The sequence below is a fragment of the Heptranchias perlo genome, chromosome 7 (assembly GCF_035084215.1).
Source record: "Heptranchias perlo isolate sHepPer1 chromosome 7, sHepPer1.hap1, whole genome shotgun sequence".
NCBI classification, from domain to species: Eukaryota; Metazoa; Chordata; class Chondrichthyes; order Hexanchiformes; family Hexanchidae; genus Heptranchias; species Heptranchias perlo.
In genome coordinates, this window is record NC_090331.1 from 80,582,600 (window position 1) to 80,609,283 (window position 26,684).

General features: G+C 46.6%; 1 protein-coding gene across 1 annotated transcript in view; it reads right to left on the reverse strand.

Annotated features, from left to right (window-relative positions):
- asb1 (ankyrin repeat and SOCS box containing 1) overlaps window positions 1-26,684 on the reverse strand; it is a 50,890-nt gene that overhangs the window by 19,409 nt on the left and 4,797 nt on the right. Inside the window, exons 2-3 of the mRNA XM_067987952.1 lie at window positions 20,851-21,153; window positions 18,239-18,624 (exon numbers count right to left, since the gene is read on the reverse strand). Coding sequence (XP_067844053.1) covers window positions 18,239-18,624; window positions 20,851-21,153 — 689 coding nt within the window. The remainder of the gene's footprint in view (window positions 1-18,238; window positions 18,625-20,850; window positions 21,154-26,684) is intronic.

A 26,684-nucleotide genomic window follows, 5' to 3' on the forward strand; every position in this document is an offset into this window, starting at 1 on the left:
TAGGGCAAACAAGTGGTAAAGGTGGCTGGAAAAGCTGGAAGAAGAGTGGGAAATCCTTAACAAACCTGAACCACTCCTATCACAGTCAGCAACTTCAGTTTTCTACAAAGCCTACACCTGCCCAGTGATGACATGTTGCAGCCTCGCTTGGCAAGCTGCAGAGAAAACTCACCGGTTGTTCCTGAGCTCTGTATAATTGAAAGAGATGCAGACAGTCCACTTGATGGCCAACTCCACAACAATGGAGAGCCATGGCTGGTTTGCAGCACCACAAGAGCTCCATGTTGATACCAGGAACACTACAGCTGTTGCAGCTGCACCTCAACATTATTTCTCATTGCCCAATGCCCATCCAGAACAGCAATGGCGAAGGATCACACAGACACCTCTTCTTTATGTGGTCATCAACAATAACAACAACTTGCATTTATATAGCATCTTTAACGTAGTAAAACATCCCAAGGCGCTTCACAGGAGTGGTTCACTGATGTCCTTTAGGGAAGGAAACCTGCCGTCCTTACCCGATCTGGCCTATATGTGACTCCAGACCCACAGCAACGTGGTTGATTTTTAATTGCCCTCTGAAATGGCCTAGCAAGCCACTCAGTTGTACAATCTTGCTACAAAAAGTCATAAGAAGAATAAAACCGGACGGACTACCCGGCATCGGACCACTAGGCACCGGACACGACAAAGGCAAACTAAGTCCAGTCGACCCTGCAAAGTCCTCCTCACTAACATCTGAGGACTTATACCAATATTGGGAGCGCTGTCCCACAGATTAGTCAAGCAATAGCCTGACATAGCCATACTCACGTTCAGCCAACGTCCCAGACTCTTCCATCGCCATCCCTGGGTATGTCCTGTGCCACTGGCAGGACAGACCCACCAGAGGTGGCGGTACAGTGATATACAGTCAGGAGGGAACGGCCCCAGGAGTCCTCAAAATTGACTCCGGACCCCATGAAATCTCATGGCATCAGGTCAAACATGGGCAAGGAAACCTTCTGCTGATTACTACCTACCGCCCTCCCTCAGCTGATGAATCAGTCCTCCTCCACGTTGAGCACCACTTGGAGGAAGCACTGAGGGTAGCAAGGGCACAGAATGTACTCTGGGTGAGGGACTTCAATGTCCATCACCAAGAGTGGCTCGGTAGCACCACTACTGACCGAGCTGGCCGAGTCCTGAAGGACATAGCTGCCAGACTGGGCCTACGGCAGGTGATGAGAGAACCAACATTAAGGAAAAACCGGTTTGACTCGTCCTTACCAATCTACCTGTCGCAGATGCATCTGTCCATGACAGTATTGGTAGGAGTGACCACCACGCAGTCCTTGTGGAGACTAAGTCCCGTCTTCACACTGTGGACACCATCCATTGTGTTGTGTGGCACTACCACCGTGCTAAATGGGATAGATTCAGAACAGATCTAGCAGCTCAAAACTGGGCATCCATGAGGTGCTGTGGGCCATCAGCAGCAGCAGATTTGTATTCCAGCACAATCTGTAACCTCATGGCCCGGCATATTCCTCACTCTACCATTACCCCCAAGCCAGGGGATCAAACCTGGTTCAATAAGGAGTGGGGAAGAGCATGCCAGGAGCAGCACCAGGTGTACCTAAAAATGAGGTGCCAACCTGGTGAAGCTACAACACAGGACTACATGCATTCTAAACAGCGGAAGCAACATGCTATAGACAAAGCTAAGCGATTCCACAACCGACGGATCAGATCAAAGCTCTGCAGTCCTGCCACATCCAGTCGTGAATGGTGGTGGACAATTAAACAACTAACGGGAGGAGGAGGCTCTGTAAACATCCCCATCCTCAATGATGGCTGAATCCAGCACGTGTGTGCAAAAGACAAGGCTGAAGCATTTACAACCATAAGTGCCAAGTGCATGATCCATCTCGGCCTCCTCCCGACATCCCCACCATCACAGAAGCCAGTCTTCAGCCAATTCGTTTCACTCCACGTGATATCAAGAAACGGCTGAGTGCACTGGATACAGCAAAGGCTATGTGCCCAGACAACATCCCGACTGTAGTGCTGAAGACTTGTGCTCCAGAACTAGCCGTGCCTCTAGCCAAACTGATCCCGTACAGCGACAACACTGGCATCTACCCGACAATGTGGAAAATTGCCCAGGTATATCCTGTCCACAAAAAGCAGGACAAATCCAATCCGGCCAATTAATGCCCCATCAGTCTACTCTTAATCATCAGCAAAGTGATGGAAGTTGTTGTCGACAGTGCTATCAAGTGGCACTTGCTCACCAATGCTCAGTTTGGGTTCCGCCAGGACCACTCGGCTCCAGACCTCATTACAGCCTTGGTCCAAACATGGACAAAAGAGCTGAATTCCAGAGGTGAGGTGAGAGTGACTACCCTTGACATCAAGGCAGCATTTGACCGAGTGTGGCACCAAGGAGCCCTAGTAAAATTGAAGTCAATGGGAATCAGGGGGAAAACTCTCCAGTGGCTGGAGTCATACCTAGAACAAAGGAAGATGGTAGTGGTTGTTGGAGGCCAATCATCTCAGCCCCAGGACATTGCAGCAGGAGTTCCTCAGGGCAGTGTCCTTGGCCCAAACATCTTCAGCTGCTTCTTCAATGGCCTTCCCTCCATCATAAGGTCAGAAATGGGGATGTTCGCTGATGATTGCACAGTGTTCAGTTCCATTCGCAACCCCTCAGATAATTAAGCAGTCCGTGCCCGCATGCAGCAAGACCTGGACAACATCCAGGCATGGGCTGATAAGTGGCAAGTAACATTCACGCCAGACAAGTGCCAGGCAATGACCATCTCCAACAAGAGAGAGTTTAACCACCTTCCCTTGTCATTCAACGGCATTACCATTGCCGAATCCCCAACAATCAACATCCTGACGGTCACCATTGACCAGAAACTTAACTGGACCAGCCATATAAATACTGTGGCTACGAGAGCAGGTCAGAGGCTGGGTATTCTGCGGCGAGTGACTCACCTCCTGACACTCCAAAGTCTTTCCACCATCTACAAGGCACAAGTCAGGAGTGTGATGGAATACTCTCCACTTGCCTGGATGAGTGCAGCTCCAACAACACTCAAGAAGCTCAACACCATCCAGGACAAAGCAGCCCGCTTGATTGGCACCCCATCCACCACCCTAATCATTCACTCCCTTCACTACCAGTGCACAGTGGATGCAGTGTGTACCATCTACAGGATGCACTGCAGCAACTCACTAAGGCTTCTTCGACAGCACCTCACAAACCACGACCTCTACCATCTAGAAGGACAAGGGCAGCAGACACATGGGAACAGCACCACCTGCACGTTCTCCTCCAAGTCACACACCATCCCGACTTGGAAATATATCGCCATTCCTTCATCGTCACTGGGTCAAAATCCTGGAATTCACTACCCAACAGCACTGTGGGAGAACCTTCACCACACGGATTGCAGCGGTTCAAGAAAGCGGCTCACCACCATCTTCTCAACGGCAATTAGGGATGGGCGATAAATGCTGGCCTCGCCAGCGACGCCCACATCCCATGAACGAATAATAAACAAAAAATCAAACAAAATTTCATACCACATAAGGAGGTATTAGGACAGCTGACCAAAAGCTCGGTCAAAGAGGAAGGTTTTAAGGAGCTTCTTAAAGGAGGAGAGAGAAGTAGAGAGGCAGAGAGATTTAGAGAGGGAATTCCAGAGCTTAGGGGCTAGGCAGCTGAAGGCATGGCCGCCAATGGTGGAGCGATTAAAATCGGCGATGCGCAAGAGGCAAGAATTGGAGGAGCGCAGAAATCTCAGAAAGTTGTAGGGCTGGAGGAGGTTAGAGAGATCGGGAGGGGCGAGGCCATGGAGGATTTGAAAACAAGGATGAGAATTTTAAAATCAAGGCATTGCCAGGCCAGGAGCCAATGCAGGTCAACGAGCACAGGGGTGATGGGAGAATGGGACTTGGTGCGAGTTAGGATACAGGAAGCAGTGTTTTGGATGAGGTCAAGTTTATGGCGGGTGGAAGATGGGAGGCCAGCCAGGAGACCATTGGAGCAAAGGCATGGATGAGGGTTTCAGCAGCAGATGAGCTGAGGAGGGGGATGAGAAGAGGGCGATGTTAGGGAGGCTGAAGTAGGCAGTCTTGGTGATGCAGCGGATATGTGGTAGGAAGCTCATCTCGGGGTCAAATAGGACGCTGCAGTCTGGTTCAGCCTCAGAGAGTTGCGAGGGAGAGGGATGGAGTCAGTGATTAGGGAACGGAGTTTGCAATGGGGACCAAAGACAATGGCTACGGTCCTCCCAATATTTCGTTGGAGGACATTTTTGCTCATCCAATACTAGATGTCGGACAAGCAATGTGACAAATGAGAGATGGTGGAAGGGTCAAGGGAGCTGGTTGGGAGGCAGAGCTAGTTGTCACCAGCGTACATGAACTCTGTCCTTATAACATAGAGCAGAGCTCTCCATCGCTTGGGGCACCTGCGATTTCCAGAGCACCCATTATGCTGCAGGGAAACTGTTGATTATGGACACCTTAACCCAATGGATTTGACTTTAACTCCCTCCACCCAGTGACAACCTAATTCTAATATGGTAATTGGGGTCCTATGACGTACGAAGGACCCCGACCTAATTTTGAGGTACTAACGGACAGAGCGCGCACCGCACATAGCCAATCGGTACCAGGTGTTGAGCAACCTAACCAGCGGTCCTTAAAGTATCCCGCTCTGGCAAAGGTAAATATTTTGTTTTTCTGGACTGCTGCTGGCCATCTGCAACCCCCGACCCTGCAATTGCCTCTCCCCTTGAGGAGAGCTCCCCATTGTAGCAGTCAGAATCTCCCTCCTCCCTGACCGGTGAGCTGGCTTTGAGTGCCAGAACAGCCCTGACAACTCGACGGCAAGATTGAAATGAGGCTCGGCCTCTCAGCAAGCGCTTCAAGTGAGCAGTGCGGGTGCTCGTCCTGCTACCTACTTGAGATCCCAAAGTTAAAGTCAACCCCACTGTCTCCATAATCTACCTTCCCTGAAACCACCAGGGTTAATTTTGTGACACACTTGTTTTTGTCACAGTCCGTGCTGTTATTATGTCTGAAGCAGAAAAACTGAAGTTGAAATACTGGCAGAGTCACAATCCACAGATGAGTGTGACATGAGGCCCTGGCATGGGAAACTGATACAATGGGACAGCGACCTGGGGAGGAGGGTAGTAGAGTGTGAAGGTGAGCAGGAAGACAGCAATAAGCAGAGGGAAAGTGAAGGTGTGAGAGTAAAGCACATGTGACGATGGATTTGCTCCCCAATGGATTAGCAAATTTATCTAGTGAGTATCTGACACATGCAGACCAGGAAGATCCCAAGTTTGAATTCCATTCTGTGCTGAATTCGCTGATCCCAGCTGGGAGAAATGGTCGAGATTTAGAAATAAGCACTGGCTCCCAGGATAAAGGAGGGAAAAATTGTCCAGGGTTCTTGATTGCTACCCAGCGATCTATGCTAATGTGCACGTGTAAACATCAAGCGAGGACAGACTGGGCTCAGCAGTGATGCCGACCACAATCGATAACATTCATTGTCAAGGACGTTGGGATCGGAAGCGAGGGAAGAACAATGCAATGTAGCAAAGGTGAGAGAACAAGTTGATTGTCACGATTCTCAAAGCCACAGTATGGAAAAATACTAAGTGGCAGTGATCAGTGGTTCCACCACTTAAGAGGTGTAGAGCTTGAAGCAGCTGCTTGCCCCTCTGCAACCCAATCAGGTTAGGCACCGAATACTAGATATCTGAACATGTATTCTTATTTCTGGCCTCCAGGTAATGCTTTCCACCACTACAACAACCACAACACATTCATATAGCATCGTTAGTGTAAAATAAATGTCCCAAGGTGCTTCACAGAGACAGGAGGGAAACCAGATGATGAGCCAAAGAAGGAGAGAATAGTTGGGGTGACCAAAAGCTTGATCAAAGCAGTGAATTTTACGGAGGGTATTAAAAGGAGCGAGGCAGAGAGGCAGAGGGATTTAGGGAAGGAATTCCAAACTGTGGGACCTTGGCAGCTGAACACATGCCCACCAATGGTGGGATGAAGGGAGAGGGTTGTACAACAGGCCGGAGTCAGAGGAAAGGAGAGTTCAGGGGGAGGTTGTAGGGCTGGTGGAGGTTACAGAGACTGGGAGGGGTGAGGTCATCGAGAGATTTAAACACAAGTTTGAAAACTTTTAATCTCAGGCATTTTGGGACCAGATGCCTATGTGGGTCAGCAAGGGCAAGTGAGACTTGGTGCAAGACAGGATACCGACAGCAGAGTTTTAAATGAGCTGAAGTTTACAGAAGATGGAGGCTGGGTGGTCGGTCAAGGGAGCATTGGAATAGTCACATTTGGAGGTGACAAAGGCAGCGATGAGGGTTTCAGTGGCAGATATGCTGAGATAGGGGCAGAGGCAGAAGTAGGCGTCTTTGTGACGGAAAGAATATAGGGTTGAAAGCAACGGCAAGGGTCTAGAGTTTGTGCTAGGGGCTGAAGGCAATGGCTTGTCCTCCTAATGTTTAGCTAGAGTAAATTATGGCTTATCTAAGATGGGATGTTAACCAAGCAGTCTGACAGTACAGATGCAGTGGTGGGGCCGAGGGAGATGGTAGAGAGGTAGCGCTGGAGGTCATCAGCTTACATGTGGAAACTGGCCCCATGTCTGCAGATGATGGGGTCTCGGCAAAAAAGACATATCTACTGTGGGGTTGATTTTGAGACAAGTTGGAATAGGCCGGGCCACTCCTCCCTCCAACTGTTTCCATTTTTTACTACAAAGTCACCTCATTGCTTGGTCTTGCATCTTGCACTCAAGTCAAATGAAGCTCTAGGAGCTCTGAATGATGAAGGAGAACTGTTTGAATATATTTCTTGTACGCTACATGCTCAATCTGCATTGGGACTTGGCTATCATTGAAGAGAGATGAAAAATACCAAAGTGCTCGTCACTCCTCATCAGTGGTCCTGAAGAACTGTTTAGATTAAGGTTCACATCCACCATAAGCCCCAAGTACCAATATGAACCAACATATTTGCTATTCCTTGAAAATTCCAATCAATATCTTTGAGATCCCCTCTTGAACCATGCATAGCCATAATATTGTACTTGGGGGCATTGGGACCAGTTCTGGGGCATGACGGACCTGTAGAAGATGGATGGGTTGCACCTCAACAGGGCTGGGACCTACGTCCTAGCAGGGAAGTTAACATGTTGTGGGGGAGGGTTTAAACTAATTTGGCATAAGAACATAAGAAATAGGAGCAGGAGTAGGCCTTATGGCCCCTTGAGCCTGCTCCGCCATTCAATCAGATTATGGCTGATCTTCAACCTCAACTCCACTTTCCCGCCCGATCCCCATATCCCTTGATTCCCCTAAAGTCCAAAAATCTATCGATCTCAGTCTTGAATATACTCAATGATCCAGCATCCACAGCCCTCTGGGGTAGAGAATTCCAAAGATTCACAACCCTGGCAGGGAGAGGGACACCAGGTTGAAGCATTAATGAGGAGATACAAGGTGCACAGAGGACTGGGATAGACAAACAGCATTAGAATAAAGAGTAGTTCAGAAATAGGAGAGATCAGATAGGGGGAAAATGCAAGGCAGACAAAGATGGGTTTGCAGTGCATGTGCATAAATGCGTGGGATTATTATACAGTGCCAATAATGGAGTCCTGGCTCAAATAAGGAGAGGAATGGGCACTTAATATTCCTGGCTACAATGTATTCAGGAAAGATAGGCAAGGGAAAAAAAAGGTGGGGTGGTGGCCATATTGATCAAAGATATTGTTACAGCACTAGAAAGGGAAGATGTACTTGAGGGTTCAAAGACAGAATTTATTAAGGAACATTAGAGGAGCTATTACACTGCTATAGGCCACTATAGGCCACCAAATAGTGGGAAGGAGATAGAGAAGCAAATATGGTGGCAAACTACAGAAAGATGCAAGAACTTCAAATTGTGATAATGGGGGTCTTCAATCATCCCAATGTAGAATGCGAAAATAACAGTGGACTGCGAATAAAGGACGAAGAGGAATTCCTGAAATGTGTACAAGAGAACTTTCTTGATCAGCATGTTTCCAGCCCAACAAGAAAGGAAGCAGTGCTGGATGTAGTTCTGAGGAATGAAGTGGGGTAAGTGGAGCATGTTTCAGTGGGGGAGCATTTGGGAAACAGTGATCACAATATTTAGAGTAGTTATGGAAAAGGACAAGGAAAAATCAAATGTGAAATTACTCAACTGGACAAGGGCTAATTTCAGTGAGTTGAAAAGGAATCTGGCCTAGGTGGATTGGAATCAAAAATTGGCAGGTAAAACAGTAACTAAGCAATGGGATGCCTTTAAAGAGGAGGTAGTTCGGGTACAGACCAGACACATTCCCAAGAGGGGGAAAGGGAGGGCATCCAAAGCTAGAGCTCCCTGGATGACTAAAGGTATAGAGATTAAAACAAAACAGAAAAAGGAGGCTCATGATAAATGTCAGGTTCAGAATTCAGTAGAGAACCAAGCTGAATACAAAAAGTACAGGGTAAAACTGAAAAAGGAAATAAGAGGGGCAAAAAGAGTATATGAGAATAGATGAGCAGCTAACATAAAAGGGAACCCAAAAGTCTTTTATAAACATATAAATAGTAAAACGGTAGTCAAAGGAAGAGTGGGGCCGATAAGGGGAACTTCTTGTGCAGGCAGAGGGCATGGCTGAGGCACTAAATTAATACTTTACATCAGTCATCACTAAACAAGAGGATGCTGCCAATGTCAGGTAGCAGAGAAATTGGAAAGGATAAAAATAGATAAAGAGGAGAGACTTAAAAGAATGGCAGCGCTCAAAGTAGAAAAGTGACCTGGTCAGGATGAGATGCATCCTAGATTGCTGAGGGAAGGGTAGAAATTGCAGAGGCTCTGGCCACAATCTTCCAATCCTCCTTAGATATGGGTGTGGTGCCAGGGTACTAGAGGATTGCAAATGTTACACCCCTGTTCAAAAAAGGGGATAGGGATAAACCCAGCAACTACAGGCCAGTCAGCCTAACGTCAGTGGTGGGGGAACTTTTAGAGGCAATAATCCAGGAAAAAATTAATTGGCACTTGGAAAAACATGGTTTAAAAATGAAAGCCAACACGGATTTGTAAAAAGCAAATCTCGTTCGTCTAACTTGATTGTCTAACTTGGTTCACTAATGTCCTTTAGGGAAGGAAACCTGCCGTCCTTACCCGGTCTGGCCTATATGTGACTCCAGACCCACAGCAATGTGGTTGATTCTTAACTGCCCTAGCAATCCACTCAGTTGTAAAATCTCACTACAAAGTCATAATAAGAATAAAACCGGACAGACCACCCGGCATCAGACCACTAGGCACCGGACACGACAAAGGCAAACCAAGCCCAGTCGACCCTGCAAAAGGCCTCCTCATGAATATCTGGGGACTTGTGCCAAAATTGGGAGAGCTGTCCCACAGACTAGTCAAGCAACAGCCTGATATAGCTATACTCACAGAATCATACCTTTCAGCCAACATCCCAGACTCTTCCATCACCATCCCTGGGTATGCCCTGTCACACCGGCAGGACAGACCCACCAGAGGTGACGGTACAGTGATATACAGTCAGAAGGGAGTGGCCCTGGGAGTCCTCAACATTGACTCCGGACCCCATGAAATCTCATGGCATCAGGTCAAACATGGGCAAGGAAACCTCCTGCTGATTACCACCTACCATCCTCCCTCAGCTGATAAATCAGTCCTCCTCCATGTTGAGCACCACATGGAGGAAGCACTGAGGGTAGCAAGGGCACAGAATGTATTCTGGGTGGGGGACTTCAATGTCCATCACCAAGAGTGGCTCAGTAGCACCACTACTGACCGAGCTGGCCGAGTCCTGAAGGGCATAGCTGCCAGACTGGGGCTGTGGCAGGTGGTGAGCGAACCAACACGAGGGAAAAACCTACTTGAGCTCGTCTTCACCAATCTATCTGTCGCAGATGCATCTGTCCATGACAGTATTGGTAGGAGTGACCACCGCACAGTCCTTGTGGAAACGAAGTCCCGTCTTCGCACTGAGGACACCATCCAATGTGTTGTGTGGCACTACCACCCTGCTAAATGGGATAGATTCAGAACAGATCTAGCACCTCAAAACTGGGCATCCATGAGGCGCTGTGGGCCATCAGCAGCAGCAGAATTGTATTCCAGCACAATCTGTAACCTCACGGCCCGGCATATTCCCCACTCTACCATTACCAACAAGCCAGGGGATCAACCCTGGTTCAATGAGGAGTGCAGAAGAACATGCCAGAAGCAGCACCAGGCATACCTAAAAATGAGGTGCCAACCTGGTGAAGCTACAACTCAGGACTACATGCATACTACACCAGAAGCAACATGCTATCGACAGAGCTAGGCAATTCCACAACCAACGGATCAGATGAAAGCTCTGCAGTCCTGCCACATCCAGTCGTGAATGGTGGTGGACAATTAAACAACTAATGGGAGGAGGCGGCTCTGTAAACATCCCCACCCTCAATGATGGCGGAGTCCAGCACATGAGTGCAAAAGACAAGGCTGAAGCATTTGCAACCATCTTCAGCCAGAAGTGCCGAGTGGATGATCCATCTCTGCCTCCTCCCGATATCCCCACCATCACAGAAGCCAGTCTTCAACCAATTCAATTCACTCCATGTGATATCAAGAAACGGCTGAGTGCACTGGATACAGCAAAGGCTATGGGCCCCGACAACATCCCGGCTGCAGTGCTGAAGACTTGTGCTCCCGAACTAGCTGTGCCTCTAGCAAAACTATTCCAGTACAGCTACAAAACAGGCATCTACCCGACAATGTGGAAAATTGCCCAGGTATGTCCTGTCCACAAAAAGCAGGATAAATCCAATCCGGCCAATTAACGCCCCATCAGTCTACTCTCAATCATCAGCAAAGTGATGGAAGGTGTCGTCGACAGTGCTATCAAGCGACACTTACTCACCAATAACCTGCTCACCGATGCTCAGTTTGGGTTCCGCCAGGACCACTCGGCTCCAGACCTCATTACAGCCTTGGTCCAAACATGGACAAAAGAGCTGAATTCCAGAGGTGAGGTGAGAGTGACTGCCCTTGACATCAAGGCAGCATTTGACCGAGCGTGGCACCAAGGAGCCCTAGTAAAATTGAAGTCAATGGGAATCAGGGGAAAACTCTCCAGTGGCTGGAGTCACACCTATCCCGACTTGGAAATATATCGATGTTCCTTCATTGTCGCTGGGTCAAAATCCTGGAACTCCCTTCCTAACAGCACTGTGGGAGAACCGTCACCACACGGACTGCAGCGGTTCAAGAAGGCGGCTCACCACCACCTTCTCAAGGGCAATTAGGGATGGGCAATAAATGCTGGCCTCGCCAGCGACGCCCACATCCCGTGAACGAATAAAAAGAAAAAGAAAAAAAATGGTAGTGGTTGTTGGAGGCCAATCATCTCAGCCCCAGGACATGGCTGCAGGAGTTCCTCAGGGCACTGTCGTAGGCCCAACCATATTTAGCTGCTTCATCAATGACCTTCCCTCCATCATAAGGTCAGAAATGGGGATGTTCGCTGATGATTGCACAGTGTTCAGTTCCATTCACAACCCCTCAGATAATGAAGCAGTCCATGCCCGCATGCAGCAAGACCTGGACAACGTCCAGGCTTGGGCTGATAAATGGCAAGTAACATTCGCGCCAGATAAGTGCCAGGCAATGACCATCTTCAACAAGAGATGAGTCTAACCACCTCCCCATGACATTCAACGGCATTACCATCGCCGAATCCCCCACCATCAACATCCTGGGGGGTCACCATTGACCAGAAACTTAACTGGACCAGCCACATAAATTCTGTGGCTACAAGAGCAGGTCAGAGGCTGGGTATTCTGCAGCGAGTGACTCACCTGACTCCCCAAAGCCTTTCCACCATCTACAAGGCACAAGTCTGGAGTGTGATGAAATACTCTCCACTTGCCTGGATGAGTGCAGCTCCAACAACACTCAAGAAGCTCAACACCATCCAGGACAAAGCAGCCCACTTGATTGGCACCCCATCCACCACCCTAAACATTCACTCCCTTCACCACCGGCGCACAGTGGCTGCAGTGTGTACCATCCACAGGATGCACTGCGGCAACTCGCCAAGGATTCTTCCACAGCACCTCCCAAACCCGTGACCTCTACCACCTAGAAGGACAAGGGCAGCAGGCACATGGGAACAACACCACCTGCATGTTCCCCTCCAAGTCACACACCATCCCGACTTGGAAATATATCGCCGTTCCTTCATTGTCGCTGGGTCAAAATCCTGGAACTCCCTTCCTAACAGCACTGTGGGAGAACCTTCACCACACAGACTGCAGCGGTTCAAGAAGGCGGCTCACCACTACCTTCTCAAGGGCAATTAGGGATGGGCAATAAATGCTGGCCTTGCCAGCGACGCCCACAACCCATGAACGAATTAAAAAAGATCGAGTTCTTTCATGAAGTAAGGGAAAGGGTTGATGAGGACAGTGTGGTTGATGTGTATATGGACTTTCAAAAGGCGTTTGATAAAGTACCACATAATAGACTTGTTAGCAAAACTGAAGCCCATGGATTAAAGGGGCAGTGGCAGCGTGGATACAAAATTGGCTACGGTACAGAAAGCAGAGAGTAGTGGTGAACAATTGTTTTTCAGACTGGAGGAAAAAGTGTGCAGTGGTGTTCCCCAGGGGTCAGTGTTGGGACAACTGCTCTTTTTGATATATATTAATGACCTGGACTTGGGTATAATTTCAACGTTTGCAGATGACACAAAACTTGGAAATGTAGTAAACAGTGAGGAGAATAGTAACAGACTTCAGGAGAACAAGACAGACTGGTGAAATGAGCAGACAAATGGCAGAAGAAATTTAATGCAGAGAAGTGTGAAGTGATTCATTTTGGTAGGAAGAATGAGGGGACACAATACAAACTAAATGGTATAATTTTAAAGGAGGTGCAGGAACAGAGAGACCTGGGGGTATAGGTACAGAAGACTTTGAAGGTGGCAGGACAAGTGGAGAAGGCTGTTAAAAAGGCATATAGGATCTTTGGCTTTATAAACGAAGGCCTAGAGTACAAAAGCAAGGAAGTTATGCTAAAACTTTATAAATCACTGGTTTGGCCTCAACTGGAGTACTGAGTTCAATTCTGGGAACCACACTTTAGGAAGGATGTCAAAGTCTTGGAGAGAATACAGAAGAGATTTACTAGAATGGTACCAGGGATGAGGGTCTTCAGTAACGTGGAGAGACTAGAGGAACTGGGGTTGTTCTCTTTACAGCAGAGAAGGTTAAGGGGAAATTTAATAGAGGTGTTCAAAATCATGATGGGTATTGATACAGTAAAAAAGGAAAAATTGTTTCCAGTGGCAGGAGGGTCGGTAACCAGGGGACACAAATTTAAGATAATTGGCAAAAGAACCGGAGGGGAGATGAGGAGAATACTTTTTACACGGTGAATTATGATCTGGAATGCACTGCCTGAAAGGGTGGTGGAAGCAGATTCAATAGTAACTTTCAAAAGGGAATTGGATAAATACTTGAAGGGCTATGGGAGAAGAGCAGGGGAGTGAGACTAATAGGAAAGCTCTTTCAAAGAGCCGGCACAGGCACGATGGAACGAATGGCCCCTTCTGTGTTGTATCATTCTATGATCTACCAGTAGATTGCAATGCTTAGCCCATCATTCAAGGTGCTGCGTGGAGTGCACTGGACCCCCTGGCAAATCTGCCAGCAGCACAAAATCTGTGAAAAAGAGAGCCACTAACTTTCAGATATGCCTAGAACAGACACTCCGATACAGTCCTTTATGATGCCATCCAACATATAAAATGTTGGGTAAAACACAAGGCATGGAAGAAGGGTGAAACCGCATTTGCAGTTGTTTTTTTCATCAAGGTACTCAACTTTGCATCTGGTCATTTAACCTCCCTCAGCGACAGGCAACGGTCCATACACGACAGTCGGTATAAAACCACTTTGCTGGCTCGTACAACAACAGCAACAACTTGCATTTATATTGTGCCTTTAACGTAGTAAATTGTCCCAACGCGCTTCACAGAAGCATTAGCAAACAAAATTTGACACCGAGCCACACTCGGACAGCTTGGTCAAGGAGGTAGGTTTTAAGGACCGTCTTAAAAAGGAGAGAGGTGCGGAGAGGTTTAAGGAGGGAATTCCGAAGCTTGGGGCCAGGGTAGCTGAAGACATAGCCTTGGAGTGACTAAAATCGGGGATTGCAAGAGGCAAGAATTGGAGGAGCACAGACATCTGAGGGTTGTAGGGCTGGAGGAGGTTACAGAGATGGGGAGGGGCGAGGCCGTGGAAGGATTTGAAAACAAGGATGAGAATTTTAAAATCGAGGCGTTCCCAGACTGTGAGTCAATGTAGGTCAGCGAGCACAGGGGTGATGGGAGAACGGGACTTGGTGCGAGTTAGGATACGGGCAGCAGAGTTTTAGAAGAGCTCAAGTTTATGGAGGGTGGAAGGTGGGAAGCCAGCCAGGAAAGCATAGTCAAGTCTAGAGGTAACAAAGGCATGCAGCAGGTGAGCTGAGGCAAGGGCGGAGACAGGCGATGTTACGGAGGTGGAAGTAGGCGTTCTTGGTGATTGGGCGGATATGTGGTCGGAAGCTCAATTCAGGGTCAAGTGGACGCCAAGGTTGCAAACGGTCTGCTTCAGCCTCAGACAATGGCCAGGGAGAGGGATGCAGTTGGTTGCTAGGGAACAGAGTTTGTGGCGGGGACCGAAGGCAATGGCTTCGATCTTCCAAATATTTAGTTGGAGGAAATTTTTGCACATCCATTTTTTTTCAGGTCGGACAAGCAGTGTGACACATCAGAGACAGCGGGCGGGGGTCGAGGGAGGTGGTTGTGAGGTAGAGCTGGGTGGAACCTGACTTGTTTTCAGATGATGTCGCCGAGGGGCAGCGTGCAGATGAGAAAGAGGAGGGGCCAAGGTTAGATCCTTGGGGGACTCCAGAGGTAACAATGCAGGAGTGGGAAGAGAAGCCATTGCAGGTGATTCTCTGGCTACGAATGGATAGGTAAGAATTGACCCAGGCGAGCGCAGTGCCACCCAGCTGGATGACGGAGGAGGGGCGTTGGAGGAGGATGATGTGGTCAACCATGTCAAAAGCTGCAGACAAGTCGAGAGGTTGAGGAGGGATCGTTTACCATAGTCACATAGGATGTCATTTGTGACTTTGATAAAGGCCGTTTCAGTACCGTGGCAGGGGCAGAAATCTGATTGGAGGGATTCAACCATGGAGTTGCGGGAAAGATGGACACAGATTTGGGTGGGGACAACATGTTCAAGGACTTTGAAGTGGAAAGGGAGGTTGGAGATGGGGCGGTAGTTTGCAAGGACAGAGGGGGTCAAGGGTGAGTTTTTTGAGGTGGGAGGGATGATGATGGCAGATTTAAAGGGGAGGGGGACAGTATCCGAGGAGAGGGAACTGTTAACAATATCAGCTAACATGGGGGCCAGGAAGGGAAGTTGGGTGGTCAGCAGTTTGGTGAGAATAGGGTCGAGGGAGCAGGAGGTGGGTCTCATGGTCAAGATGAGCTCGGAAAGGGCATGAGGGGAGATAGGAGAGAAACTAAAGAAAGATGTGAGTTCAAGGCTAGAGCGGGGGGAACCATGGGGGAAGTTTGGCTTGGTGGGCTAGGGGAAGGGAGAGAAGTGTACAAGTGGGCTGAGCCACTCAGCCTAAAGGCGATTCGCCCGCCTCCATCTACAATACGCACTGAAAAGATACATTGCCGGAGTAGAGTTAAGAGAGAAATCAGGAGGGCAAAAAGAGGACATGAGATTGCTTTGGCAGATAAGGCAAAGGAGAATCCAAAGAGCTTCTACAAGTACATAAAGGGCAAAAGAGTAACTAGGGAGAGAGTAGGGCCTCTTAAGGATCAACAAGGTCATCTATGTGCGGAACCACAAGAGATGGGTGAGATCCTGAATGAATATTTCACATCGGTATTTACGGTTGAGAAAGGCATGGATGTTAGGGAACTTGGGGAAATAAATAGTGATGTCTTGAGGAGTGTACATATTACAGAGAGGGAGGTGCTGGAAATCTTAACGCGCATCGAGGTAGATAAATCTCCGGGACCTGATGAAATGTATCCCAGGACGTTATGGGAGGTTAGGGAGGAAATTGCGGGTCCCCTAGCAGAGATATTTGAATCATCGACAGCTACAGGTGAGGTGCCTGAAGATTGGAGGGTAGCAAATATTGTGCCTTTGTTTAAGAAGGGCAGCAGGGAAAAGCCTGGGAACTACAGACCGGTGAGCCTGACATCTGTAGTGGGTAAGTTGTTAGAGGGTATTCAGAGAGACAGGATCTACAGGCATTTGGAGAGGCAGGGACTGATTAGGAACAGTCAGCATGGTTTTGTGAGAGGAAAATCATGTCTCACGAATTTGATTGAGTTTTTTGAAGGGGTAACCAAGAAGATAGATGAGGGCTGTGCAGTAGACGTGGTCTACATGGACTTTAGCAAAGCCTTTGACAAGGTACCGCATGGTAGGTTGTTACATAAGGTTAAATCTCACAGGATCCAAGGTGAGGTAGCCAATTGGATACAAAATTGGCTTGACGACAGAAGACAGAGGGTGGTTGTTGAGGGTTGTTTTTCAGACTGGAGGCCTGTGACCAGCGGTGTGCCTCAGGGATCGGTGCTGGGTCCGCTGTTATTTGTTATTTATATTAATGATTTGGATGAGAATTTAGGAGGAATGGTTAGTAAGTTTGCAGATGACACCAAGATTGGTGGCATTGTGGACAGTGAAGAAGGTTATCTAGGATTGCAACGGGATCTTGATAAATTGGGCCAATGGGCCGATGAATGGCAGATGGAGTTTAATTTAGATAAATGTGAGGTGATGCATTTTGGTAGATCGAATCGGACTAGGACCTACTCCGTTAATGGTAGGGCGTTGGGGAGAGTTATAGAACAAAGAGATCTAGGAGTACAGGTTCAAAACTCCTTGAAAGTGGAGTCACAGGTGGATAGGGTGGTGAAGAAGGCATTCAGCATGCTTGGTTTCATTGGTCAGAACATTGAATACAGGAGTTGGGATGTCTTGTTGAAGTTGTACAAGACATTAGTAAGGCCACACTTGGAATACTGTGTACAGTTCTGGTCACCCTACTATAGAAAGGATATTATTAAACTAGAAAGAGTGCAGAAAAGATTTACTAGGATGCTACCGGGACTTGATGGTTTGACTTATAGGGAGAGGTTAGATAGACTGGGACTTTTTTCCCTGGAGAGTAGGAGGTTAAGGGGTGATCTTATAGAAGTCTATAAAATAATGAGGGGCATAGATAAGGTAGATAGTCAAAATCTTTTCCCAAAGGTAGGGGAGTCTATAACGAGGGGACATAGATTTAAGGTGAGAGGGGAGAGATACAAAAGGGTCCAGAGGGGCAATTTTTTCACTCAAAGGGTGGTGAGTGTCTGGAACGAGCTGCCAGAGGCAGTAGTAGAGGCGGGTACAATTTTGTCTTTTAAAAAGCATTTGGACAGTTACATGGGTAAGATGGGTATAGAGGGATATGGGCCAAGTGCAGGCAATTGGGACGAGCTTAGTGGTATAAACTGGGCGACACGGACATGTTGGGCCGAAGGGCCTGTTTCCATGTTGTAAACTTCTATGAAAAGCTACAGCAATGTACTGGTAAGAAGAAAGGGCCAATCATACAATGCAAGAGAAATAAAATCTGTAGAGACACATTATTAGGAGTTAGAACTGTCACAGTGTTCACATAGGCGAATTTATTTACATTGAGTAATTATAATGTTGCAGTCCCTACAGCTTACGCTGTTGAAATATGTGGAAGCCCCAACATACGACGACATTCTGACTGTCATCAAGGGTCTGGAATTACGAATCATCTAATATACATAACTTACCTACAATTCTTGGAAGGAAATTACAATATAACCGTAATCCTGATAATATATAATCAGCGAGTCCCGAATGTAGTGAGATAAGAAACAACGACGAATTATTAATTGGTGAAAAATTGGAGATAATGTAATAAATGTATGATTTCTTGATTTAATTTGTCTCAAACTCTCCTGTGTAAGTGCAGTTGATCAAAAAAGTTACATTCAGAAATGCTACTGAGTCAGGAAATAAAAATTAAATGTGAGTTGCAATGTTACCTTTTGCAGCTCTGAAGATCTGCAAGACCTCCTCGTTCACCTTCATGCGTCCCATCGTTTCTGCATCCAGGCCCTCCCAATTAACCAGGTTCAAGTTAGCACCAAAGTCGATCAAAAGTTTTACAAACTGTGCTTCGCATCCATGCCGTAGAACAGCATCAAGAACACAGGTGGGCGATCCCCTGGGAAAGGACTTAACATCCACCTCACCCCAATAGTTATAATCGGGGTTAGCTCCTGCTTTCAGTAACAACTTGAAACACTGGAGATGTTGATAGGCCGAACTGATGTAGAGAGGGCACACCCCTAGTGATGTGAATCTCCGGGCAGCAGGCACTGAGACTCGACTGGCTACATGATGATTAACATCGACATCAGCACCATATCTGAAACAGGAAAGTAAACGGGGTTGTGATAATGTCAGTGACTTCCAAGGAAGAATCTGTTCGCTGGTTCTTGTGTTAAAACGTAACTCCATGATGGCTCCGTGAGTAAATGTGCGAGAGACTAGAGAATCTGGGATTGTTCTCCTTGGAGCAGAGAAGGTTAAGGGAAGATTTCGTAGAGGTGTTCAAAATCATATGGGGTTTTGACAGAGTAAATAAGGAAAAACTATTTCCAGTGGCAGGAGGGGCAGTAACCAGAGGACACAGATTGAAGGTAATTGGCAAAAGAACCAGGGGGAGATGAGGAGAATAATTTTTACGCAGCGAGTGATCTGGAATGCACTGTCTGAAAGGACGGTGGAAGCAGATTCAATAGTAACTTTCAAAAGGGAATTGGATAAATAATTGAAAGAGAAAAATCTGCGAGGCTATGGGGAGAGAGCACTAACTGGATAGCTGTTTCAAAGAGCCGGCACAGGAACGCTGGGCCTTCTGTGCTGTATGATCCTGTGATTCTATGTTGTGTGGTACTGAGCCATACTGACAAGGGGAATCTAGATTTGATGCTTGGTTTGTGTCGATGTAGGAGTACTACTGGCCTCAGTGTTTGGGCCAGGAATGGGCAACGGTGGGACGGCGGGAAGAAAGGCTCATCAGTCAAGATTCCCATTTATAGTCACAACTCAGTGACTTTTGCTGGAAGTGTACATGTGTGGACATGACTTGGCTCAGCTTTGATAGCCCCCTCCCCCATGTTCGCAGAGCCTATCAGTGTTCAGCATCAGGCTCAGGGATGAACAGTGCCCAGGATTTGAGGCACCAGAACTCTGTACTAGAACCTACGGTGTCATCTTCAGGACACGTTGGGGAGGGGGGCAGGGGGGTTGGAGATAAATACTCATTTTAAAAAAAAACAGACAAATGATTACCAGCAAATCCAAAATCAAGTTATGAGGCAAGTCTATGAAGCACCCGAGGACATTTTTCTACGCTAAAGGTGCTAAATGCACATTGTTATTATTGATCCTAATCATGAGGCGTCTAAGACGGGAAAATTCAATGTCAACTGTTAATGAATGTCCCAGTCTTGATGACTCTTGATTGGAGCTGAGGACTTGAAAGGGTACAGTGGCAATGGAAAGCATGGAGTCCATTACTGATGGGACCCACATCAGGAACAAGCAACATCCACTACATGTCATTCCATGCTGCTCCAGAAGCCTAGTGGTCCGAGGGTAGGATGCAAGATATCCAGCTTAAGTGTCCAGTGTTTTACTCTCTGCCCTGGAATTACATAATGTATTATATTTCAGTTTTATTTTTATATAAGTTGACAGGTTTCAGCAAGTTCTCATTAAATATATTCTGAATAAAGATTATCTGAGGCATGAGGAGGTAAATTTATATGTAGAGGGAATAGATGGGGGTGAGAGTGATCCTAAAACTCATACTGGTATGTAGGACACAGACACTTATCAGCTCTCCACTACCTCACCCGAGTGGCTATTCTTCCTTAAATTTAGAGATAGGTCATTCTGGGGTGATGTCAGGAAGCACTTTTTCACACAAAGGGTAGTGGAAATCTGGAACTCTCTCCCCCAAGGATGAGAGTCAATTGAAAATTTAAAAATGGAGATCGATAGATCTTTGTTAGGCAAGGATATTAAGGGTTATGGAACCAAGGTGGGTAAATGAAGTTGAGATACAGATTAGCCATTATCTAATTGAATGGCAGAACAGGCTTGAGGGGCTGAATTGGAACAGGAGTCGGCCATGGTCCTTTATACGAGCTTAAAAAACAAGACTTGACAGAATTTTCTTTACCGGGGGTGGGAATTATAACCAAGCCCGATCTTGTCCTCACCTGACATTCTCACATGCATTTCCCAACTGGTGAACGATAAGGGGAACTCATTTTCCCCTCCCTAGCCCAGGAGTGCAGAGAACAATTGCCATCCAGGGTGAGCTCAGCTGACTCGGCAGATTGCGCCCGACACCTTTCTGGTCTGCGTGCCTCAGTTGCATAATGAGCTATTCTTTCACCATCAGGTCACACCCACATATCTGAACGTAAGCAGCAAGCATCCTTACCGGAACCATCGGGACAACCTATTGCAAACGCAGGAAAAGCAGTGGGAACTATGTACCCAACTCACTTTGCATCACTTACCCCAGGTACCGTTCTTTATGTGAAAGCAAGTGGTCCAGGACCTAACCCAAACTTACTTGATCAGCTCTTTGAGGATGTCCGCTCTGCCCACCCGTGAGGCGTGATACACAGGCGTGCTGCGGTGGTGGGAACTTCCATTCGGATCAGCCCCTGCTTGCACCAGAATCCGCGTGCATTCTAAATGGCCGTTCAGAACAGCCACGTACAGCGCGGTCTGTCCCTTAACATCAACCAAGTCCACCTCAGCCCCTTGTTTGAGTAGGTAGTCCACACAATCAGCATGGCCTGCGGTAGCAGCAATCCGCAGTGGAGTGCACGGCAGCCACCCGCAGCACCAGACCGATTTCTCGTTGATTCGCCTAGAAAACAGAACAGCCACTTTATTAACAAATCACTAGAATTAAGTTTTATATTAGACGCTGGTCCAGATTTAGGATCACTAAAGCGAGTTAGTGGTTTTGCTTTTTTTTTTAATCAGTTCTGTTCATCAGAGATGGTGCAAGTGAAATCTACTGCATTGATTTTCTGCTGCTGTATCTTGTTATTTACAAAAAGGACAGGAAGAGATCAACTGAACAACTAACATGTCCTGTCCAGACATGATACAACCACCCGTCCAGACATGATACAGCCCTCACCCCCAATCTCTTGGGAGAGGCAAACAAAAAAGGAAAAATTCTTGGGTCAATTTAGGGAAAATTCTGGTCACTCTAAATTTTGCTCCATTTTGTTTACTGCAATAGTCAGTTGAGCGGATCACCAGATAATATCTATAGCCTTTCATGAGGTAAAGCGTTGCTCACGTGCCAGGTCATTTTGATTGCAAATCAAGGAGAAGCTTGTTGCTGATGACTTGCTTTGTCCTGAAACCAGTTGATTTAAGATGAAGGCTTTGGTAACACTTGAAATTGGATTTGTGTCGAGCACCTACTGTGCACCTCAGGCCATGTGCCATTTTGTTTGCAGGATGTGGGTTGACATTCCAGATACCTGTGAAAACTGACATGGAGTTGCAGAGTTCGCTAATTCTCACAGCAGGGGATAATTTGTAAGGTGGGACGGTTGATGAGACAGCTTTGGCCGAGGCAGTGGGATATACCTTTCCAGCCCGATAAAGCTCTTCAGTCAAAATAGGGGCTGGAGGCTCCACGATGGTTAGACAAAACCACAAAAACAACAAACTGCATTTATATAGCACCTATAAAGTGGGAAAACGTCTAAAGACATTTCATAAGAACGGAATCAGTCAAATATTGCAACCAAGCCAAAGAAGGAGATATTAGGAGTGGTGACTAAAAACTTGGTCAGAGGTAGGTTTTGAGGAGGGGTAGAGAGAAGGTGAGGTTTATGGGGGGAATTCCACACTTCAGGGCCCAGCTGGAGACACGATCATCAATTGTGAGGTGATGGGAGTGGGGGATAGACAAGAGGCCAGAGTTGGAGGAACGCAAAGTTCTCTGAGGGTTGTAGGGCTGGAGGAGGTTACAGAGATAAGGAGGGGCAAGGCCATGGAGGGATTTGAAAACAAGGATGAGAATTTTAAAATTGAGGCGTTGCCGGACCGGGAGTCAATGTAGGTCAACGAGCACAGGGATGATGGGTGAACGGGACTTGGTGCGAGCTAGGACACGGGCAGCAGAGTTTTGGATGAGCTGAAGTTTATGAAGGGTAGAAGATGGGTGACCGGCCGGGAGAGCATTGGAATGGTCGAGTCTGGGAGTAACAAAAGCATGGATGAGGATTCAGCAGCATATGGGTTGAGGCGGGGCGGAGACAGGCGATGTTACGGGGGTGGAGAAGTTATGGGGTCAGAAGCTCAGCTCAGGTTCAAATAGGATGCTGCGGTTGCAAAAAGTCTGGTTCAACCTGAGACAGTGGCCAGAAAGGGGAATGGAATCGGTGCTGAGGAAACAGAATTTGTGACAGGGAATGAAGGCAATGTTTTTGCTCTTCCCAATGTTTAATTGAAGGAAATTGCAGTTCGTCCAGAACTGGATGTTGGACAAGCAGGCTGACAACACAGAGGCAGTGGAGGGGTCGAGGGAGGTGGCTGTGAGGTAGAGCTGGGTGTCATCAACGCACATGTGGAAACTGACGTCGTGTTTTTGGACGACGTCATCTAGGGGCAGCATGTAGATGAGAAACAGGGAGCGGGCCAAGGATAGATCCTTGGGGGACTCCAGAGGTAATGTTGTGGAAGCAGGAAGGGAAACCATTGCACAGATTCTCTTGCTACCACTGAATAGGTAAGTGGAACCAGGTGAGGGCAGTCACACCCAGCTAGACAACTGAGAAGAGGTATTGGAAGAGGATGGTGTGGTCGACCTGGTCAAAGGCTGCAGAGAGGTCGAGACAGATGAGGAGGGATAGTGAACCATGGTCAAAGTCACACAGGAAGTAATTTGTGACTTTGATTAGGGCTGTTTCAGTGCTGTGGCAGGGGTGGAATCCTGATTGGAGGGATTTAAATATGGAGTTGCTGGAAAGATGGGCACGGATTTGGGAGGGGACAACACTTACAAGGACTTTGGAGAGGAAAGGAAGATTGGAGATGGCCCGTGGTTTGCATAGACAAAGGGTGGGATTTTGAGAAGGGCGCTGATGATAGCAAGTAAGCTGGGTGGGAAGGTCGGCGAGAGAGGATAGAGGGGATAAACTTAGCAACTACAGGCCTGTCAACCTAACATGGGTGGTGGGGAAACTTTTAGAGACAATAATCCAGCAAAAAATTAATTGGCACTTGGAAAAAAATGAAAGCCGGCACGGATTTGTAAAAGGCAAATCGTGTTTGACTAACTTGTGAAGTGATTCATGTTTGGTAGGAAAAATGAGGAGAGGCAATATAAATTAAATGGTACAATATTAAAGGATGTGCAGAATCAGAGAGACCTGGTGGCATATGCATACAAGTCTTTGAAGGTAGCAGGACAAGTTGAGAAGACTGTTAGAAGGCATTATAAATAGAGGCATAGAGTACAAAAGTAAGGAAGTTATGCTAAACCTTTATAAAACACTGGTTAGGCCTCAGCTGGAGTATTGCGGCCAATTCTGGGCACCATACTTTAGGAAGAACGTCAGACCCTCTCCAAGGCCCTGAGGAGATTTATTAGAATGGTACCAGGGATGAGGGACTTCAGTTATGTGGATAGACTGGAGAAGCTGGGGTTTTTCTCCTTACAGCAGAAAAGGTTAAGGGGAGATTTGATGGAGGTGTTCAAAATCATGAAGGGTTTTGATAGAGTAAATAAGGAGAAACTGTTGCCAATGGCGGATGGGTCGGTTACCAGAGGACACAGATTTAAGGTAATTGGCAAAAGAACCAGAGGCGACATGAGGAAAAATGTTTTTACGCAGTTAGATCTGGAATGCACTGCCTAAAAGGGTGGTGGAAACAGATTCAATAATAACTTTCAAAAGAGAATTGGATAAATACTTGAAGGGGAAAAATTTACAGGCCTATGGGGAAAGAGGAGAGCGAGACTAATTGGATAGTTCTTTCAAAGAGCCAGTACAGACATGATGGGTCGAATGGCCTCCTTCTGTGCTGTGTCATTCTATGATACTACGATTCTAGAAGGATGTGACAGTGGGGGTTGCTGCTTATAAAGTGGCAGTGACGAGCGTCTCGATGGTCTCTTCACAAAATGCCGAGAGAAGCACAGAGGGAAACTGGGCTTATCCCCATGTAAGTTTTATATTTGACACTAGTCCAAGTTTATTATTACTAAGATAGATTAGTATTACTAAAGAGAGATAGTTCAATATGGTACAGTTTATTATTTTCTGAGGTGTGAATTGAACATTCTGTAATCAAGTGAAATTTGCTGTATAGATTTTCTCCTACTGTAGTATTTTTACTTGCAACAAACTCGATTGTGTAGTTTATAATCTAAGTCACATGTTCGTGATAGTGTTAGTTCTTCTACGATCCAATGACCAGGAGAACACAAGCGAGTTTATGTCAATTCAGTCAGCTGATACAGTAACAAGGGTGTCCCTTCAACCCTTGGGCAATGCTGTATTACCAGATATTGTACATCTAAAGCAACACTTCAGTGTGTTGGAATGAAGACTCGCTGATGGGAGTGATCTTTGGCGCTGGGCACAAGGGAAATATCTGATGAAGCGCTAAAAAAAAATGACTTTGGTCTTTTCCATGCTTATCTGGACAAGGTTTTGGCTCACTTGATGTCAGACAGACAGCACAGCAACAATCAGTGTATATGGGATCCTAACCTTTATAAATAGCAGTGTAGACTACAAAAGAAAAGAGTTACACCTTTATAAATCATTGGTTAGGCCACAGTTAGAATATTGTGTCCAATATTCTGGATGCTTACTTTAGAAAGGATGTCAAGGCCATGGAGATGACAAGGAAGAGATTTATTAAAAATGACACCAACTTAAGAGGTTTTAGTTATGAGGAAAGACTAGAGAAACTGGGCATCAAAAGTACATCGGTTCAATGCACAGAATCTTACAGCACAGGAGGCCATTCGGCCCGTTGTGCCTGTGCTGGCTCTTTGAAAGAGCTGTCCAATTTAGTCCCACACCCCAGCTTTTTCCCCATAACCCTGCAAATTAGTCCTCATCAAGTACATGTCCAATTGCCTTTTGAAAGTTCCTATGGAATCTGCTTCCACCACCCTTTCAGGTAGTGTGTTCCAGATCTTAAAAACCCTGCATGAAAAAATTTCTCCTCATTTCCCCTCTAGTTCTTTTGCCAATTATTTTAAATCTATGACCTCTGGTTACCGACCCACTTGCCAGAGGAAACAGTTTCGCTCTACTTGCTCTATCAAAACTCTTCATGATTTTGAGTCCCTCTATTAGGTCTCCCCTTAACCTTCTCTGCTCTAAGGAGAACAATCGCAGCTTCTCGAAGTCCCTCATCCCTGGTATCATCCTGGTAAACCTTCTCTGTACTCTCTCCAAGGCCTTGACATCCTTCCTAAAGTCTGGTGCCCAGAATTGTGCACAATATTAACCAGTGATTTGTAACGGTTTAGCATGACTTCCTTGTTTTTGTATTCATTGCCACTATTTACAAAGCTAAGTGTCCCATACGCTTTCTTAGCCGCCTTATCGACTTGCCCAGCCACCTTCAAAGATTTGTGAATATGTACCCCCAGGTCCCTCTGTTCTAGCACCCCCCTCAAAATAGTACTATTTAGATTATACTGCCTCCCAATGTTGTTCCTCCCAAAGAGCATTACTTCACACTTGTGCACATTAAACTGCATCTGCCATGTGTCTGCCCATTTCAACAGCCTATCTAAGTCCTCCTGAAGTCCTCTACTGTCCTCTTCACTATTTATTATATTGTCAAGTTTTTTATCATTAGCAAACTTGGAAATTGTACTCCCTATAACTGAGTCCAGGTCATTTATATATAAAAGAAAAGCAGTGGTCCTAATACTTATCTCTGGGGGCACTGCATACTTATTTCCAGTCACAAAAATATCTGTTCATTGCTACTCCATGCCACTTATCCCTTAGCCAATTACATACATGAGTTACCACCATGCTGTCCCTTTTAATACCATGTGCTTCTATTTTCTGAATAAGTTTGTTATGTGGTACTTAATCAAATGCCTTTTGAAAGTCTATATATACACACAACATCCACTGCACAACCTTCATCAACCCTCTCTGACTTCATCAATTAACTCACTCAATCAGGTTAGTCTGACACAATTTGCCTTTAACAAATCCGTGCTGGCTCTCCCTTATTAACCCATGCTTCTCCAAGTGAGAATTAATTTTGCCCATGACAATGGTCCCTAGTAGTTTTCCCACCACTGACTTTAGACTGACTGGCCTGTAGTTACCAGGTTTATCCCTCTCACCTTGTTTGATCAGGGGTGTAACATTTGCAATCCTCCAGTCC